General features: G+C 31.0%; 1 protein-coding gene across 2 annotated transcripts in view; it reads left to right on the top strand.

The window, feature by feature from the left end:
• LOC126772357 (leucine zipper putative tumor suppressor 2 homolog) overlaps positions 1–21524 on the top strand; it is a 96104-nt gene that overhangs the window by 3235 nt on the left and 71345 nt on the right. Inside the window, exons 1-2 of one of the 2 annotated variants that reach the window (XM_050492695.1) lie at positions 4331–4345; positions 9683–9801. In XM_050492695.1, the coding sequence (XP_050348652.1) occupies positions 9703–9801 (99 nt within the window). In that variant the 5' untranslated portion in view covers positions 4331–4345; positions 9683–9702. Of the gene's footprint in view, positions 1–4330; positions 4346–9682; positions 9802–21524 lie in introns of those variants that run through there. The other variant, XM_050492694.1, reaches the window with a different exon arrangement.

The following is a 21524-nucleotide window of genomic DNA, read 5'->3' as shown; positions in this document are numbered from 1 at the left end:
TACATTTTGAAGTATATATAAAAACTAGACTATTGGGCGACAGACGCATCGCGATTGCGATTTGCGCGCATTAATTAGTAAAATAATATTATGAAAAATATATTGCACAAATAAGACGAATGTTCTCTTGCTGGTGTTTTTTTATAGGAAGGTGGAAGAGCACATGGGCCACCTGATGGTAAGTGATCACCAACACCCATAGAAATTGGCATTGTAAGAAATGTTAACCATCGCTTACATCACCAATGTGCCACCAACCTTGGGAACTAAGATGTTATGCATGTAATTACACTGGCTCACTCACCCTTCAAACCGGAACACAACAATACCAAGTACTGCTGTTTTGCGGTAGAATATCTGCTGATTGGGTGGCACCTACCTAGACGAGCTTGCACAAAGCTCTACCACCAGTGTGTTATTCAAAATACTGATGTTCATAAAAAAATGTGATATATTGCTACTGAGCAAAAACGGAACAATTATGAAAACACAGGGTTAACTGAGCTTATTTATTTTTATTAACTCTAATATCTTAATAAAATATATTACTGCAGACAGCGCACACTGCAGTCTTTAACAAAACGTAGCCATATTAAACATATTAAAATTTAATATTTTTTAAATAGGTTATTATACGTAGGGTGTTTAAATCATTTCGTATTTTTTTAATTTTTTATGTTAATTTGTTTCTAGTGTACCTACAAAAATATATTCCTTTTAAATTATAAATATTGTTATCATTCGTGTTCAGAGTAATGAAAAACATGCTATGGAATTAACGTTTTAAAAAAACTATGAATATCTAAGCGGAAAGTGGAGCCGCTAAGCACCGTTTTTTTTTACTTACTATATATATAGGTACAGTTGGACTTTTATGTGCTGCTACTCTATTTTATATATTAAATATTTAATATATTTAACTAGTACAGATAACTGTACAAAATGATTATTTATTTAAGTAAAACCGACATATAATCAAAATGTATTATTTGTATTCAAATTAACTTGAAATAATATGCTAATGTACACCTATGGTATTTACTAACATTCAGAATATCTTGATGATACAATCACTAAAAATATAAAACTGTGTCAATAATATTAAAACCATGCAAAGGATTTCCATATACATAGAAAAAATAAAACCAGGATGAATACTCACAGATAAAAAACGTCCATTTAATGACTAGTTATTTATATTAGTAATAAATAATCAAATATTTGTAACAGTTCTCGTGCTTTAGGTATTAGCAAGACTATTTAAAAAGGAATCCTTTCACTTTAGGATAAGCTTTCACCACAAAGACACAACTCTATAAAGACTAAAGATTAAAAAGAAATCGTTCTAAAAATGAAACAAATAAATATTTCTCTACAATAACACTATAATGTCATTTATCCATGTTAAGGAGCTGTTTATTACTAACCCAAAATATACAGATTTAATATAAAACATTTTCTGCTTAAAAAATACAATGTAATGTAAAAACTCCAATTTTAAATAAACAATTAGACTTGTTAGAATATTAATTAATATTTATTATTCGTTCAAAAAACCATAATAGTTGTAATAAATATTTAAAATAATGGCCAATAGAGTATAATGGAAAATTTTATCGATGTCCAAACAATATTTCCATATTTTAATTTTATATTTTATTTGCAAGTTTTACCTTGGTAAGAAGCATGACAGTACTTAAAGTTAGTACATTAGGTTGTATAAACAATTGTTATACATAACAATTAAAATCAATAATAACGGTCAGGGTATGTTCAAGCGCTCTAACTGGCAATTTTAATGACAGTGACATGTTTCGTTTCATACCATAAACGCATATTACAAATATTTTCTCATAGTTTTTAATATCTTCCTTATTTAGCTTTGGTATAATGTTACCACATGCATATCAAATGCCAAGTTTGAATAAGTCACGGTTTCCATCTAAGAGCCAAGTTTAAAAATCGCAAAATATTTTAATTTCTGAAAACATTTCGACTATTCTAATAATAAAAAAACAAAGACTTTTTATATCGGTTTGATTGTCGAAAATTAAATTTGTAATGCGGTGTTTAATATGCGATAATGGATGTAAACAATTTGTTCCAGCACTCGAAAGTCGAAACGAATGCTATTTTTGATAAAGAACACTAGGTATATTCCATGAAGTAGTAATTAAAATGATCGATAAACGATCTTCATCGACATTTATACCTTTCTAGTATCTTCAAATAGTACTTAATTTTATATATTATATTTTGGTTTTAATCGCGCCCGTACCTTTCTTGTTTATAAAATGGGTAACATACACTGAGAAAATTTAAAGCGTACGATTAATAAATATTTTATAGAATTTACGTATTACAATCATAGCAATGAATAGGTTGCAGCCCATTTTTAACTTTTCATTCCAATATAGTCCCGTGGAACCTTGAGAGCTCTCGAGTTCACCGGCACATTACTCAGAGATAATCGGTACGGATGGATGAGTCACGAACGATGGTAAGATACGGTCGAATCGACTCTTTGTCAAACCCGCCGGGCTTACGGTACCACGAAGCCTCCCATAAACGGAGACTTGTCTACATAGTCTTATATACCTCAAATTTTCTGGCAAGGATGTCATCGTTATTGGTGTTGCGTGCGATAATCTTCACATTTTGATTCTGATTTTAGGAGGAAATGTTTTGGTTAATAATGACAGAACATGTAATGATAACGTGTGGATAGAGTTCTCATTTTTGAAAAATGTTGCGTTTTAATCTTATAAATAATTATAAATGAATGAAATCGTACAATCGCACAATGTTTATTCGATTAAAACTTTTATTTACGTAAGTACATTAGTTCTGGAGTTTTTATAATGTGCAATGTTTTTTTTTTAAATTATTATAAAAAAATTTGGTCTAGTGGCTAAATGTAAGGCCGCAGACCCGGTGGTCTTGGGTTGAAATCCCAGGTCGGACTAATAAAAAAGTTTTTCTGTCGAAAATTCTCAATAGCAGCCCGAAGTATGAAAGTTGGAAGTGTGTATACCCCCGTGCCTTGGAAGGCACGTAAAGCCGATGGTCCTGCGCCTGAACTCTATCTGGTCATGGATTATGAGAGTTTGGTTTGGGTGCACACACTTGTGCACTATAATATGTCCTGCGCAATTGGCTAATCCTTGAGATTGGCCACATTTGGCCGAAATCGGCCTAGAGGACTATTATTATTATAAAAACAATTATTCAAAACGCCAATACTGAAATTGTAACTTCACTAGATATCACGAGGAAACGAATCATGAAGTTGTACGGATACTTTTTTCTCCACAACGTTAGTGCAGCTAGCAATTATTAATCCCCAGATAAAAACACTCCGGCGCAACGTAATTGCGAGGGCGACGATCTATGGTCTCGAGTCTCAATCATGACTAGGGTTACTAATAGGGGTATTTAATAAAAAACATTATTATATAGACTATTTCAAAAATGTTTTTATATTTTTTTGAAATCTTAATCTTTTTTTAATTGATATTTTTGGATAAAGATGAAAGAATAGATAAAAGTTATTAAGTTAATACATTTGTGTTACCGTAGACATTGACATGGTAAGAGCCATTTTTTTCTTATGTCAAAAAGCTGTGAAAGGTCTATGGATGAAATCTAAGAATTCATTTTGTGCTTTAAGTACACGGGTTTTTTTTATATAACTACGACAGGACTGATTTTGATATAACCACTCTTGAGTTGATTGACGCTCTTAAACTGGGATGGTATGTTTTAATAATATTCTGTGACATACAAAATACTTTGACTTGTCATGCAAAAATAAACCTATACATATAAATGTTACCTTTTAAAATAAGTTACAATGTAATCGTTACGCATAATTTGGCTGTTTGTGTTTTTTAAATATGTATATTTGCATTTTTTTTTATTTTGTTACGCTAGGTCTTTATTTTGCTTGTAATTGACTGTTTTAAAGTCAAGGCATTTTAAAAATAAATGTCATGTAAGCCTATAGAATTATTTAACTTAACATATTTGTAAATAATTATAAAGAATCATTATAAGTTTTATAAAATTATCCCAGTTATTGAGTTATATTTAATTTCAGATTTTTATTAATGTAATAGATACTTCTTGGTTCGATCTTTATAAATAAATTTAGAAAATGATATTGTAGTTTTGACATTAACAGTAATAAAAGAGGGATTTTTGTTGTTGTTGTTTGATATACGATAAGGCATACGGACATTTTATAATTGTTATTTTAAAGAAAAGGAGAAATATAATCATTGTAAATTGGTCTTATTGAAAATTATTTAAAGTTCCCGGTAATCTGAAGTTGTGGCTACAATCGGTAAATATATTTTGTCCGTACATATGAAATTAGCTTACTGACTGTAGATTTTTTTTTATCAAAAAAATTCATCAATAATTATACAAAATGGTATCAATTTTTCCTAACAACACAAAAGTTTCCAATTATTTTTTGTTAGAAACGCAGCTAAACGCTCATAACATCTATGATCATTAATAACTGGATCCGGAACCGGACAAACCGGAACACATCAATACAAAGTTTTGACGTTTAGCGGTAGTATAACTGATGAGTGACCCACACAGCGCAAGCTAGCATAAAGCCCTACTACTAGCTGATAGGTATTGAGTTAAATATTGCATTTGTTAGTTCATAACATTTATGTAATGTAACGTGCGTAAATTTAACCTACATTATACCCGAGTATAATAACAAGTAACTGACTATAGAAATTAGACGAGCCGGTTGGCGAGGTTGGTGGATGCTAGCCTTTCACGCCGAAGGTTGTGGGTTCGATTCCCACCCAGGACAGATATTTGTGTGCATGAACATGTCTGTTTGTCCTGAGTCTGGGTGTAATTATCTATATAAGTATGTATTTACAAAAGAAAAAAAGTATATGTAGTACATATATCAGTTGTCTGGTTTCCATAGTACAAGCTCTGTACAAGCTTAATTTGGATCAGATGGCAGTATGTGAAAAATGTCCCAAGATATTATTATTATTAAAATACACTATTTGAATTATTACTATATTAATTACTTTAGTCTGTTAATGTGTAACATGGCCGAACTCGGTAACTCGATGTAATCGGGCGATCAAACGATAAACGAAGCGGAACCTCAAGTTTCAACCGTACACATACAACTTTAAAATTTAACACTGAGTATGTAATTTTTTCTGAAATCTTATCATTATATAAATAGTACGATTAATCTTGCCTTTACGTTTAACAAATGCCAAATTGTCGATTAAAGCTATTAGTACAGGATTGTAATGTAATATGCACTTGACAATAAATGTAGCGTAAACTGAGACGTTTCGCAAGTGAAAACATAATAACTCACTAGTATTGTAGTGTAGCTGAGTGTAATTACTATCGCCTATCAGTTAACGCGTTATCTTGGATATAATATATTGCCTGTAAGATAAATGTTGCTCTTTAATGACTGGATCCTCAAAGTCGAGTTCGTCTTAATTAACGTTGTTGGTGGTAAGATTGTTGTTTAACGTGTAACTTGCATCTTGCAAGTATTTATACGAACTTCTCGTAATCTACACTGATCCGGTTAAAGCACACATAACCTTAAATGAATAATTAAAACCTTTAAAAACTTGTATATTTCCAAAATTTTATTTCAAATATTATTATTGTTATCAAATAACATTATTGTATAACGTTCATACGAAATTGTATTATATATAATAAATTATTAAAGAAAATTCTCATTTTGGGACGAACTGGAAACGAACTGGCTAGGTATTATAAATATTCAAATATTATTTTTAAAGTCTTTAGCTTAAGTGTACATGCAAGTTAAATTTTATATTCGATTTTAATATTTGTTTCAATAATAAACTTTGGTTTTGATTTTTTGTCATAGTTTTTATATTTCATATTGGGCCTATTGAACGCGTTGCTAAAATGAAACTGCACTGTTTTTTTTTGTAACATAGTTTTGAATTCCTCAGTGGTGATTGTTTTACTTCTAATTTACCTATACAAAACACCCTGAAAATATTATTAAAATGAAATAATTCATATAAATTTAGTAATATACAAACAACAATTGACGAATCCCCTAATTTTCCACTCTTTCCCATCCTCACGGGTGTATTTTTGCTTTAAAGTTTTTAGGACCACCAACATCTTGTTTTTTAATTTATCGTAAAAAAACCATTAACCGTTAATCGAATCACATCAGGCGAAGAATTTGGTTGATATCAGAGAAGTATAGTATATACAAGTGACAAAACTACATGTTTTCTATGTAATCGTTATCGAGCTGTACTTTTTTCAAATACAATTGAGATCACCCGCAATATATAATTGACAAAATGAAAAAACGAACAAACGAAATCGGTTCACAGTCATCGACGCTATCATACCCACAAAAAATAAGATCGAATTGATAACGTCCTTCTTTTTTAAGTCGGCTTAAAATGTTACCATTCATTTCTTTTGACGAAAAAACTACTTTTTTAAGTACCTATATCATATAACAATCACTTAGAGGCGCTTAGTTGAGATATAATTTTATCAATTGGTGCAGCGACAAATGTATAACTCAAGTTTTTCGCGTACAAAAGATAACAAATTATCCCTTGTTTGCCATAAGGAATTTTCACAATATCAATGTTACAAGATATTGCATTAAAATATATAAATTCACTTGTTCCGTTCCTTAAATCTTAACTTCTTCATACTTAAGGAACCAAAGTTTTAGAATATTTAATGTGTGAAAGAATTGAATCACTAGTTCCCTTGTCGATATAATAACAATTCAATCTATAAGTGGGAAGTTTCCACGGGAAAGTACGGGTAAGGGCGATTCTCATGAAAAGTCCGTTATAATGCGTACCACCAGGAACCAACTGGGCCCTTCCTGTTTGTTTTATTTATCGATAGCGCACACTTTTTACTTCAGTTTGATAATATTTCTCCCTTCAATAAAGAACTTAGCTGTTGCAATAATCGGTAACAGTAACTATTGCTGCAGTGATTTAGATACATAAAATATATGCAATTTATCAAAATTATCTTATACCAGTTATGATGTATATTGAAGAAAAAATAAATATAGTATATAATAAAACATTTTCGCTATTAAATTATAACATTAAATGCTTAAGTTTATCAAACGAATTAGGTAAATAAAACAAGATAATTTACCTAAGATAATTTTATGAATAGAAAATGTACCAATCTAGATTATTTTTTGGCATATTTTTTTTTGTCTGCATTTTAAAATATATATCGATTATAAAGTTTTACTGTTATTATGAGGACAACCTTACACATTGGTTAAATCTAAACCTATGCATTGTAAATTATTGTTAATGGGAAATTGTAAAAGTTATATCATTCGAAAAGTACCGTGTATATCTATACACGAGGGTTGAATTTTGACCACACGCAATACTAGTTAAAATAAATGACAACATTTCAAAGTCGTCTCGAAGTATCACACTAGCAAGAAGTATCCGATCAATAAGAGTGAATTCATGAGAACGGATAGGTTTCAAAAGAAGTTAACATTACAAATATACAAGTATCACCATTACCAGAGAAACTGAGCGTTGAGTTACATTGAAGTCTAATGTCTCCTCGGATTACTTTAAAGCACAGTCAAGATTCAACTGTCAATGATTCCATTAGTATCTGAAGGTTACTTCTTAAAACGAAATATTATTTTTTTGTCTCGCTCTATTTAATCACAGTCATAATGCTATTAAGACATAATTTAACATTAATCGAAGTTTCAGTTAGATATATGATCCACCATAAGTAGGTACTTTACATTATTTCTATACTTGATACGCTCAAAAGTGAAACTAAAACATTGATTAAATCAATATTATTCTATCAAATCAATAAAAAATGATAAATCAACAAGTGATATATCGGAATATTTATAAAAACGTGAAAATGTCAAGCAAACATAATTTATCAAATATTTTATTTATCTTTCAAAGACATTTCCGCGCAATTAAGATTATTGAAATAACACGATTCACATCTATATTCATAATAAGAAATGAATATAAAAACATGTGATTTATCGCACTCATTAAGCTGACCGTAAAAAGTTACATAATGCGTGCCATTAAAGCCACACCCTTATCAGAGGTTAATATTCGGCCTCGTCCGCCAACCGCTGTACGCAAAGTCCCACGTACATCCGCGAGTCTTTGACATAATCGTGTTTTACTCGATTCGATACAGAAATAAAATATAAGTGCGGAACATCGTGATTGGATTAGCACGATTAGGTCAAACCTCTATTATAATCTTTTTTTTGCTCCTCATTTTTTCATTCTATCAGCTAAGAGCATTTTCAATGCAATTCATCGTTACGTTTAGTTAGATCCTTCACAGATGGTCGTTGCTTTGAGCAGACTCGTCTGTGTGGGTACCACCCAAAATTCTGCTGCGTTGTTTCGGTTTGATGGGTAATTGAGTTAATTACAGGGATAAGGAACAACGTTTTAGATCCCATGTTAGGAGAAACATGAATGGTGCCACTATCATAAGTAGCTTATACCAGTGCCAAGATCTAGGCCTTAGCTGGCTACTATCATCTGATGGTAAATTGACCATTGCTTTTTGATTTAATAACGTATATTATTTATTCTTATATTAAAACACAGAAAGACGTTGATCCAGCGCTCTCTCCAATCGTGTCAGATTGCCGTGTCATCGGATTATGAGAGTGAAGGAATAAAAATTATTTACTCCTGTGTGTGGGCATTGATACACACACGAACACACACCTGATATAACATGATATATCCTGCTCACTTGCCTTGTGAGATACGCTAAAATGGCCGCCTTGACGAAAATCTACAAATAAGAAGGATATCATACTACAATAATTACGTACGAATAATTTAGCGAGATTGAAATATTTTTAATCGATCGTAACAAATTTTCTTCGGGAAAAATCTATGTCATACAACATTTTTAAATGTATAAATTTCTATTTGATATTAGCCCAAACACGTAACGAAAGCGAACAAATAAAAATAGCGATAGATATTAAGCAAATAGCAGTAGTTATGATTGAGCTTATTTAAAAAAAACAGGTTTACGCAAAAACGTCAAGTCCGTTGAGAAACATCGATAAAACTGTATATTTAGGTGAAACTCCCAACAGATTATGAATGAGACGTCTTCATATTCTAATATTCACATTAGTGCATAATTTGTATGTAAACCTGTTCACGAGTCGCTGCAGTAGAAATAAATACTCCGTTATAAGGTTTTAGGTTTCTAGCGCGCCAGGGTTTGCTTGAAATCCTTGAATGTAATTAGTAATCATATAGTACATACATATATTATTGGTAAATATACCATTCATGCAATACACTATGAAAACATTAAGTCACCAACTACTAAATATTTATGTATCGATGTTGTTTTTTTTTCACAATAACGTAAAACTCAAGGTAGCGTTATTAAAGATAAGAAGTTTATAAGAACTTTAATTGTTTGTTTTTTAATGAATGATTTTATGCCGATCTATTGAAAATATTTTTAGATAATCAAAAGTTGAGCGTTTATACCATTCTATTATAAATTTTTTTTAACTTTAGTATTGTAAGACTCTGTTTCACTTATTTTTAAATGTATTTTTTATGATTTTTCGTAACAGTAATGCGAAACAACTAAGCAATGGGTCAGACGGAGGAGCGTGCGCATAGCATGCGAAGATCTCCCGAGCTGCCGCCGCTTCCACCGCCCATACAACCATGCAGCGGCTTCCTCGGCAACGTAAGTACCTATAACGATGCTATTTTTTTAGTTTTACTAATATTTAGCAGAAACTAAGAATCCATTCTCAAGATAGGAGTTTGGTCCGGTAATAACCCAACAGGAAACGAAAGACTGCTTTCCGCCGTTACTAAGTTACCGTTCGTCTATTGAGGTTGACCTTAGAATCTCTATTTGATTGTTAGTTAAAATTATTTCATGTCTTACAAACTGTGAGTTATGCCGCGCCGTTTCGAATTAACGAGATATAGGAACTAAATGTTATGATAATGGTTAAAACCGGCGTGTGAAGCGGGGCGCAAGCGTTTATCGGATTGGCCTGCTTACAGTCAAACAAATTAAGAATAATCGATGCAAATGGACGATACAACCGTGAAAATTTTAAATAATTGTCTGGCCGGGTTCCATATTTAAAAATCATGTATTACTCATACCATTTTTCTTCTAAAGATATCTATTCAATTATAGTATAAAGCTTATTTATAATTTAATATAGATAGTGTTAACTGGTTTAATATATTAAATGTTATTTAATTTGTTAAATTATTATTTTATGACATTAGATTCACATGATTTAGTATTACTTTACTTAATTATTATCTACTGCTTGTTTAAATATTAAAATATATTATTACATAAATACAATTTTATTAACTATGACTAAAAAAAACCTGGAAGCGATCATTTTCAATAGTGACTTATTACATTTAATTTTCTATAAAATAAACCGTTTACACTTATAAAATAAAGTAAGATTTTTTCTTATTTCTTTGAAACATTTCCTGTGACCATTTTGCCTAATCATTGTTGTTTATATAAGATGAACATTTATGAACTGCACATTATGTATAAATATATCATTATGTAAATGCTATAATTGACTATAAAGGTAATTTTGCAACATCTCTGGAGCTCCCGTTAAGGAACTCCAATAATTAGGCAACATGTGGTCCATCTGTCTTGCTTTGCCGACTTTCTTATCGACAGCCAGTTTAAAAGCGTTAACGGTACAACTACGAAAGTGAGGTGTAAATCAAATCGGTCCGGAGACCCTTGTCGCTTTCAACCGGTCAATAAGCCGACGTGATGAATGTTGGACTATGTCGCCACCAGACATCTCTGAGACTGTCGTTTTACATATTAAATTATTCCTTGTGTTTTGCAATAGGTGATTTAAACTAACGGTTAAAATAGTCAACGCCATAACGTTTTTGTAGTATTTATAGATCGCAGCATAGATCGAAATATATTCCTCTTAATTATATATTTTTTATATACAGCTAAATTAAAACTGACCGCTTTTGAATATAATATTAACATGTTACCTTTTTTATAATTTATTAGTTGTGCCTTAAGGGTGACCTTATTGGTTGTCATTTATGGTTACTTATCCTCTACTTAGAGTAGCACGGTGTAGCTATATACCCTTTAATCTTGCTCAATAAATGGACTGTGTAACGCAAAATAAATTATTTAAATTACTTTGGTAGTTACTGAGATTAATGCTTTTAACTAAACGTTCACATAAACTCTCCATCGTTATGATACAAATATTGATATTAGGTCCTTACATATGAAATGAGCGTTTTGTCGTACTGACCACTTTGATCTGAAATATCTCCTCTTTGGTTAAGAATTCCATATTCAAATTTGTAAATTCATTTAGCTGGTACATTTGAGTTTTAAAAACAGTCATTCACAACACAGAAGCCGATCCATCACAAAGCACTTCAGAGATAGCTGCAGGCTTCGGGGTAAGTGATAAAACTGTATTAATCCACTTGAAGCATATCGGGAAAAAAACTTGAACGATGGGTACCTCATGAATTGAGTGAATCGAACTTGTAAACACGCGTCGACTGCTGTGTTACTTTGCTCAACCGACACAATAATGAAGGGATTTTAAATGGAATCATTACTTGTGATGAAAAGTGGATACTGTACGATTATCGGAAGCGCTCGTCGTAATGGCTGAATCCTGGAGACCCAGCCAAATCCTGCCCTAAACGAAAATTGACTCAGAAAAAGTTACTTGTGAGTATTTGGTGGACTAGCGGCGGTGTCGTTCACTACAGCTTTCTAAAATCTGGCCAAACGATTACGGCAGATATCTATTGTCAGCAACTGCAAACCATGAAGGAAGAACTAGCTGCTAAACAATCGAGACTAAGTACCAACTACTAAGTTAGATGAGCTACAATTGGAATGTCTGCGACATCCACCGTACTCCCCGGACCTTGCTCCATCAGATTACCATTTTTTCCGGAAATTGGACAACTTCTTACAAGGAAAAAAATTCAACTCCGATGCGGCAGTCCAAACCGCCTTCAAACAGTTTATTGATTCTCGCCCCCATGGTTTTTTTAGTAAAGGGATCAATGAACTACCTATGAGATGGCAAAAGTGCATAGATAACAACGATGCATAATAGTAAAGTAAAGTAACAGCCTGTAAATGTCCCACTGCTGGGCTAAGGCCTCCTCTCCCTATTTGAGGAGAAGGTGCATACTTTGATTAATTAAATATATTTTACAAAAAAAAAAAAACTTTATATTCCTCCCGTACAAAACGCCAATTTCATATGTAAGGACCTAATATAAAGATTTATATTAGGTTTTTTTTATAGGTTCTAATAAAATAGTACCTTTTCACTTTTCTTCTCTACCGAGGTAGGAAGGTACCGATTCAAGTCGCTATCGCAACGTTACGCCGTCCTTTGTATATTTTCCTTGTTCTGCTCTATGTTCTGTGTTTAAGTTTCATTGCATCGAAATGATCATCGCTAAAAAGACAAAATAATCTGTAACGTTTTACCTCTAAACGTACAATTGTGTAATTGTTATAACGCGCCCGTTAGTACGCAATACGCATTACCGTAGAATATGATTCTATAACGATTTGCTAAAACCGTCCGTTGTTGGGTATCACAAATCGCAACAATTTATGCTGTGGGAAGAGTGTGCCTGAGGCTAACGTAAGATTACTCCAAGCGCAATCTTCTTACGTCCATAAATTGCCCTTATTACAAACCCAGCTTTGAGGACTTGTCTTCTATTCATATTAATACCATAGTCAATTTAAAAACATAAACATTTGGGACAAAAGATATTGTGTTCATTGTTATTTCGTGTATCTTTTTTCTTTTCAGTTATGTGGATTTTTTGAATGAATGAATGTAATTGTAACTCCTCTCACTCTGCATTTAAATCTGTTCAGGTATTTATAACTTATGATGGAATAAAAAAATTCAAATACATACATGAACCCTGAAAAAATCACACACTTTTTTGGGCAGTTATGCAAAAATTCTCAATAGCAGCCCGGAGTATGCAAGTTGGAAGTGTATATACTCCCGTGCGTCGTAAAGCAAGTAAAGCCGATGGTCCTGCACCATCTGACCTCTTTCCGGTCGTGTCAGATTGCCGTCCCATCGGATTATAAGTTAGGGAATAGAGAGTGCACCTGTATTTGCACACACACTTGTGCACTATAATCTGTCCTGCGCAGTTGGCTAATCTCTCTTGTGATTTGCTCACGTGGCTGAAATCGGTCTGGAGGACCTTACTGTAAATGTAAACGTGGCACGCTACATAACATGACGGCGAAAGTCTCCCAAAAAGAAAAGGTTTGGAGGATCCCTACACTGATCCAGTATTTGCTGATGAATATAAATGTGGCAACATTTCATCCGTTATATTCAAGTTTCCTCACGATGTTTTCCTTCACCAAACACAAGATGAATATAAACACAAATCAATTACGTTAAAACGGAGGTGCTAGTTTCAATACGCAATCTTCCTTTAAGGTCTTGGCTTATAATGAAAATTAGATTCATATTCTTTTAAAAATTAAAAATTTACAAATACACGTATCACACTGTTTGCGTTTTTTATGAAATTATTTGAAATGCTCTTTTAAATAAATTTACGAACAAAATTTTAACTGACTTATTTTTATTACATGTATGTAATATGAAAGACCCTAGAGGATTTTCACATTGATGCATTATGGCCACCCACACGTAATCTTGGTTGTGTGGTCGGTTGTAAGTATATGCTCATACTTCCTCTTTTAAATAGAGCATTTGAATTATGAATATTTTATAAATTAAATATAAACCAAAAATATTACTTGTAAATACTAAGTATATCTAAATAATTATAATTATATTATACTCGTGTTCGCCTAGTGGTTGAAATTCGATTATAATCATTATTGTAAATATATTTGAATATTTCTTTTTCTATTTATATTTTAATTTTTTTTTGTTGCGAACACTAATTAGGCTTTCATTAGTTACCAAATATCGAAAATCGGTTGCCTATTTACATAGTACAGAAGATTATTTTACGAATTTTGTCCGTATTTAAAATATTTAATTCGCATTCGTTTTTTTCCATCTGTAATCTCACTAATATAATATATTAGTTATGTTCGTGCCGGCTAGTTTTAAAGATATAGAATAAATTCAAATAAAATCACTTCCTTAATATATTAATAAATAATTTATTTAAAATTATAATTTTTTTTTAAATAAAATGTCAAATGTATATTTTTTAATTAATTAACATCATATTCAAATAAAAAGTTTAATATAGATAATAATTTCCAACACATCATAATCTTGAAAATTGAATGTAAATTGTCAATTTTACATAAGTGTTTTAAGAACTTACGACATTACTTTTATTATGACGTTTTCATTGGCAAAGAGGAACCGTTAATCGAACAACATATTTCACTAATGCATTGCATAGCGTGACCAAAGAGCGACCCGACCTACTTAAATTTATAATATTTTTTTGTAATTATTATGTCGAGATAATAAATTAGATGCTTAAAAGCTTTGTGAATAGTACATGTATATCGACAAAAACTATCTATACATAAATTAAATTGATTTTTTTCTTTGTATACATTTAAAAACTTTTTCTTTTTATACATTTAAAGTAATTTGTACAAATATCGAACGCTTACAACTGCAAATTATTAATATACGCTTAATTGTTAAAATATTTATGATCACTTTACATTTTTCCATTAATTAATTGCAATACAAAAGTCATACATACATACAAATTCATTACAAGTCTTTCAAAATAAGCAGAGGTAAATTAATAATAATTAAGATAATGATAAAATTGATGTAAAAAGGAGTATTTCAAATAAAATATTTATTTAGCTTTACTTGTATTTATAAAACATTTAGCATAATTTATACAGCCTTAGACACGAGTCTGTTTTTATAGAAAATTGCATCTTTGAGGAAAGTAGATACATAAAAAATCGGAGTAATATAATTTAAATATTAAATACTTAATATATAAAGTGAATTGCAAGACGCAAACAATTCTTTATTATCTATACTGTCATCACCACATATATAAATTTACGTGTTTTTATATGTTAAGAAGTAACGATGTTGCATAAAATTTCACAACGTGGACAATTGTAGAACCAATTTTAGACAGAAGACACGCTTGGTTGATGTTAAAGGAATGAGGGGGCGATTACCCTGTTATATTTGAAGACAATGCGGGGCACAACACGCCTGACCTCGGAACGGCTCAAGATTACGCTTATTTGTCTTTTATTTTATAGAAAATGGCCAATTCAGGCCTCGACGGAATGTACTCACGACGCAACACGACTAGTCTTGATACTCGTCGTGAACTTTTTGTTTAATAAATTGCGGAGGTATTAATATTGACTCTCGGCTATCTTAGAAATTTCCTTGTTTTTTCGTTGAAGACATAACGTGTAATGTAAATTTATGTAAAAAACAACACTTTGATGTATCTAATTTTATGTCCTTAATTGTATTAAATAATTTTGCTATTTGCTTGCAATTTATTATTGTGTGATTAATGTAATTTTATTTTCTCAATAAATTGCACGTGTTTAGAAATCGAAATAGGCGTTTTTGGTCACGACGTGAACTAGTGAATCGTTAATCCTTGCTGCAATTAAAGTGGAAATCTCAATTGCAATTGTATCGGCTACGTACTAGGTGATGTTGCCCTACTTGAAAACTGGACCGTCGTTGTAGGCAAGTAATTTATTTTCAAGCTAATGATCATTGTTTGTTTAGTATGTTGATTATGTTGTCAACTGTAAAGAAAAGTAAATTGGTAGCATATAAATGATCCGCTGCTGAGCCGAGCTCTCATCTTGAGAAAAAGGCTTAAAGCTTACTCCTCTACGTTGCTCTATGACTGGGTTGCACATATAGCGGAATTTCATCCCACACATGAAGGTTTTCTCACAACGAAATGAATTAACATAAACTAAGCACCTCCAAGCTCACTAGTGCTTACTCGGGTTTGAACCCACATGTTCATTAAGATTCACGTGTTCTAGTTACTAGACCATGTCACCTTTGAAAAAGCCGAAAATTACTTTTTTCTAAATTGAAATTTTATCATTGACGTTGATATATATATGATATTAAATATACTGTAAGTTTTATCAAGTTATATTGAACTTTATAGACAATGCTATCACGGGCCACACACATAAGCTAACAGTAAAATCCTAAGATTAGATGTTAGATAAACCCAGAATACTAGATGGAACGACTATGCTAAACGCCAATTAGCAACAATCTCTCAGGTAGAGATAGCAGGAAAATCTTGAATGAAAACATAACTATTTTTACCTTCTAACTGTAAGTAAAGAAACTTATTATTGATTTACATTTATAATACAACTCTAACGGGGTCCTGTCTGAGAATGATATAAAGAAACTAATCCGTAATTAAACGTGGTGGAAGAGGCCCCAAAGCTTGTCTTGAACTGGGAAGAAGGCATTTGCCAAGCAGTTGAACATTTACTAGCTCTTATCGTAGGTTAACGTATACAACACTTTTTCTAGGCAAATAAATATTGTTTCCGTAAAATAATCAAAAAACTACCGTTTAATCGAATGTCAACACGATGTTGAAGTCTGTGGACACAACATTTCATTTTGTAAATGATTGCAATACATGTTACGCAATATTTTTTTTCCAATAAATCTAGTATCATAATCAGATTTCGTTAATTTAGTTTCGCCTCAAAAACGATGATTGTTTTTTTTTAATTTTCCACCTCAGAGTATGACAAAAATACTGTTACGAAAATTAGAACAAACTATTTAGTGTGCACCTTAAAATAAATGAACGTATTAAGTTATGAACATATTAATGAAATTAATGTAGGTAACTTAAAACTTGCGCAAACTACTAGCTAATAAACAAAGGCGACACATTCAGATATAAAAAGTGTAAAAATTGTCAGAAATATTTTCGGACATATTAGACACATAAGTAGTTAGCCTTTTAGACCATATAAATAATTTTGTTCTTTGATTTTTTTTGTTTTTTAGACGGTCATCCTCAGCTAAGACTAGCGAACTAAAAAAAAAGTAAAAAGTGAGGTAACGACCTGTTAAGTAAGTCGTAAATACACGCGTTCTACCCACTGAGCCATCTCGGCTCTAAGACTAGCGAACGAACGAGTTTCATTGTTTGATGGGCCTGTAACCTGATACAACCGTAGGGAGATAGAAAATAATTTACGGCTTGACGTGTTTTCAACTATATGATTTAATTGTTGCCAAATAAATACTAAATTGAGTAATTCTTTGCGGATAAACCCAATAACTTGTTTTTGGTCCGAGACATGATTTGAATCCAGGACTTCGGAATCTATAACCTTCATAAGCTAACTACTAGATCACAAGGCAGTCCACAACAACATGTTTTTTTGTCAACACACTTATAACATTAATGCAGGTTATTAATTATTCATCTCCTTTAATCATACAAGCAAATTGCTTTCCACGTTCAAACGGACACTTCCTCTTACATTATTGAATATAAATGAATACTAATACACCGTTTATTCATAGCGCATGCAAATATTTTGTAAACAAATTGAACAAAAGACACCTTTTAAGTGAATTACTTATTATTTGAAATGAGCAAGAGTCTTCTTTATTATCATCAATATTGTTTCTGTAAATTATAATAACATAAGTTATTTTTTTTTTAATTAGAATGATTTCTATTTCCATGACGTATTGTTACATTTTCTACTTTTTTAAATCTTAAATCGGACACTATTGGCCTTCCTCATAAACGTTGCTTATCGGCTTTTTAGTTAAACGCTGATTTATCTCTTTTTGTCTTTATTGATTTGACATTCGAAAGAAGAAGACACAGCATTCTATAACTAATCACGTACTAAATAACGTTTATGAGTTAGGCCATATTACGTTAATCATAAAATATTTTATTTAGTAATTAGGTAAAGATATATTATTAACAGAGTGTAAATGGCCTATAGGCCAATGGGATATAACAGACTGTTATAATAGCCAAAGGTTATTTGTGTGCTAATTTTACGTTTATAATTTACTTCGTACTGTAAATAAATATATTTGTAAAGATAAAATAGAAAACTGATGGAAAAATATTTATTGGTTATTTAAATGTTATAATTAGTAAATAGCTAATCGTTTCTTTAATTGCAGATTAAGATACATAGCTTTAATGATACAATTAGGTAAGTAATAATTAAGTGTTTCACGATGCCCATAAAATTAACCTTTATTTTGTTTGAGAAATATCTTTTACTAAATATTATTTACTGGTGGTAGAACGTTGTGCAAGCTCGTCTGGGTGGGTACCACCCACTCATCAGATATTCTACCGCAAAACAGCAGTACTTGGTATTGTTGGGTTCCGGTTTGAAGGGTGAGTAAGTGTAATTACAGACACAAGGGACTTAGTTCCCAAGGTTGGTGGCGCATTGGCGATGTAGATGGTTAACAGTGGCTTATTACGTTGTTAAATAATTTCAGTTTAAAAACTAAAATATAATATGAACGCAACTTATACAGTTTCGGACGTTGCAGACATTATGTTATTTCTAATTTATGTTTATTTGCTAACAATTTATTTTATTATTTTTTTGGAGAATCATAAGTATGAAATAAGAAAAATTGTGTAATTGTTACAAAATAATATTTAAATAAGTATATGTGGAAATGAGTTCGAAAATAAACTATAGATTGAGGACACTGTTTTAACGTAGCTGTATCGCTTCCGCATGCATTTCAACAGAATTTTTAAAATAACTCAGATTGTCCAGCATGTAGAGTTTAACAATATATAATAGTGTAAAATCCGGCCGTTTGAGTTTTTCAATAGCTTTACATATTACAGAAACTAATGAAAGATTATAGATTATAGCGTCAATATATAATATCTACTCGTACTATTTGTCCGTTTATATTATTTGATCTTTCACACATATTTTTGTATGCAAAAATTAATATTGTCTCCAACCTCAGTAAAAAATGAAAAGCCATAAATAGAATATTGACAATTTATTAAAAAATGCTTTTTAGATTGTTCTATGGCTAAAATGACTTAGGTGATGAAACTACTATAGGAATGTCCAATATATATTGACTTTATACTGGCTGGTATCACATTATATAATGACACATATTTAGTGAAGAAATATTAAAAACAAAAAGCTATCGATCTTTTTTTTTTGCTTTATACATATTTAACAGGTCAAATCAATATATATATATATATATATATATATATATATATATATATATATATATATATATATATTATTATTGTTCTATATTAACGCAGAGCAGTATTAATTAACTATACGAGAGTTAACATTAAATGATAGAAATTGAATTTATGTTTTCAAGTAAATCATTGGCGTATATTTTATCTATTTTTAAATTAATAAAATATATAACGCTCGCAAACGTTTAGAAAGTATGTTAAACGCCTCGTATGTAAACGGCCTAAATTGATTTTGTCACTCACAACTACAGACCGTCACGGGTGTCAAAGCAACATTCTCTTTGATTGACGTAAGAACAACTAAATAACTATATATTTGATTCGTGTCACATTATCATGCCAAGCCGATATATTTATCTGTTGTGTCCGCTGAATTGAAGTTATGATGTTTTAAATAAGTTTCGCTCAAAAAAAAAAGAACAGGAGACCTGAACCCAGCAGTGGGACATTCACACGCTGTTACTTTACTGTAAATAAGTATCTCGACATTAAAATTTATAATTGTGTCATATTGTTTTCTATCGTTTATCTGGTTTTTGTAGAGGTATTTTATTTTATATTTTTTTAAACTGTACAAAGATTTTGACGTACACCGTAACGTATAATTGCATATTTGCATTAAAAAATTCAATATAGCAATATTACGTAGTATGATCAATGAATTAAAGTATTTCTTTAATATTGCATGTATTACACGGTCTATGCTTGTTTTCATTGAAGATACATAAAAATATGGAAATTATGCTCCAATCATAGTAGTCTTGTTAGAGATATATCCAGTTGATAAATATATGAAATGCATTTTCTTATTGTTTTTAAGTATTAAAAAATAAGTAAGATAAAGTAATAAGGAACGATTTAAGCGCTTACTTAAAGTAAGGATAATGACTAAAAATCGAGCTAAAAAAAGAACCTATCTTTTTAACCAAGTTCCAACTATATAATATTGGTACACTACCAATTAAGCTTATTAGTGAGGCTTCTTGAATTACATTGTTTTTACTACGTTGCATTTGCGATTCGTATTAAGTAGAGTTTATAAAAAGCTAAAGCCAGTATGTTACACTTTATTAGTATTGTATAAATATATAAAAAGACAAAATGTTAAGACTGTTGTATTAGGAAGTTTCTAAATATTTCTTCTTTCTTTTTCGTGTAGTTACAAAGTGTAGTTAGTAGTGCAAAGTGTGCCATTCGGTCAGCACTTGGCACGCTTCTGATTCTGAACATGCTGTGATAAACGTGAAATATATGATACACTAGTACGTGTGACCAAGGTGAAGGTGAAGTTTTAACCAAAATTACAATATAACAAAACGTTTTTAATGTAAAATCTATTTGCCTTAATAATCTGCATATTTTCCTTTTTTTATAATGTATTTTGAATATAATAAACATGGTTATTATTTTTGTCAATCACACTAATATCGTCGATAATAATACAGGTGTATATATAAAATATTTAAAAACAAAGATTCCTAATGATAAAAATGGGAGCACATTTTTTACAAGTACATGAATGTATCCAACCGTCCGTTACTTTAAGTCTTAAAGATCATTTACTATACATACAGACGTGTTTCGAACACTTTCGCTATTCTTTCACGATGAAAAATTGATGTTTTTAAACTCCATTAAAGCCTTTTTAAATGTTAAACGTGTTTTGTAATAGCGGCGATAACTTGAGTGGCAGTGAAAGTAGGGATACAAATAATATAAAGCGTGACGTCCGGTGTCCATTGTGATAAACGAAAGCGCAAGAGGTCGTATCACTATCATGATTTGCAAAATTACATTAAAATTTAAAAGCAAAATTGTGTTACACTGTATTTAAATTGATTTGAATGCTTCATCCGTTGTTATGATAAAAAGTCATTATTTCATTTTTAATTAATATATTATTATTATAATAATAACGTACATAAAAATAGAGCGAATGCAACCCACTGCAATCTGCTTAAGTAATAGTAAATGCAATATTTTTTAGTAAGTACAATATTTCAATTAAAATGATCAGTAAACAGTTTCATGTAATTGACAACTGATCGGAGTAAAAGAGGAAATAGCAAATAGTTGGGGGCGATCGCAAGTCCGATCGCTCACACGATATGGCCTTTTATCACT

Source organism: Nymphalis io, chromosome 12 (assembly GCF_905147045.1).
Source record: "Nymphalis io chromosome 12, ilAglIoxx1.1, whole genome shotgun sequence".
In the NCBI taxonomy this organism is placed as follows: domain Eukaryota; kingdom Metazoa; phylum Arthropoda; class Insecta; order Lepidoptera; family Nymphalidae; genus Nymphalis; species Nymphalis io.
This window is presented reverse-complemented; position numbering and strand designations above follow the sequence as displayed.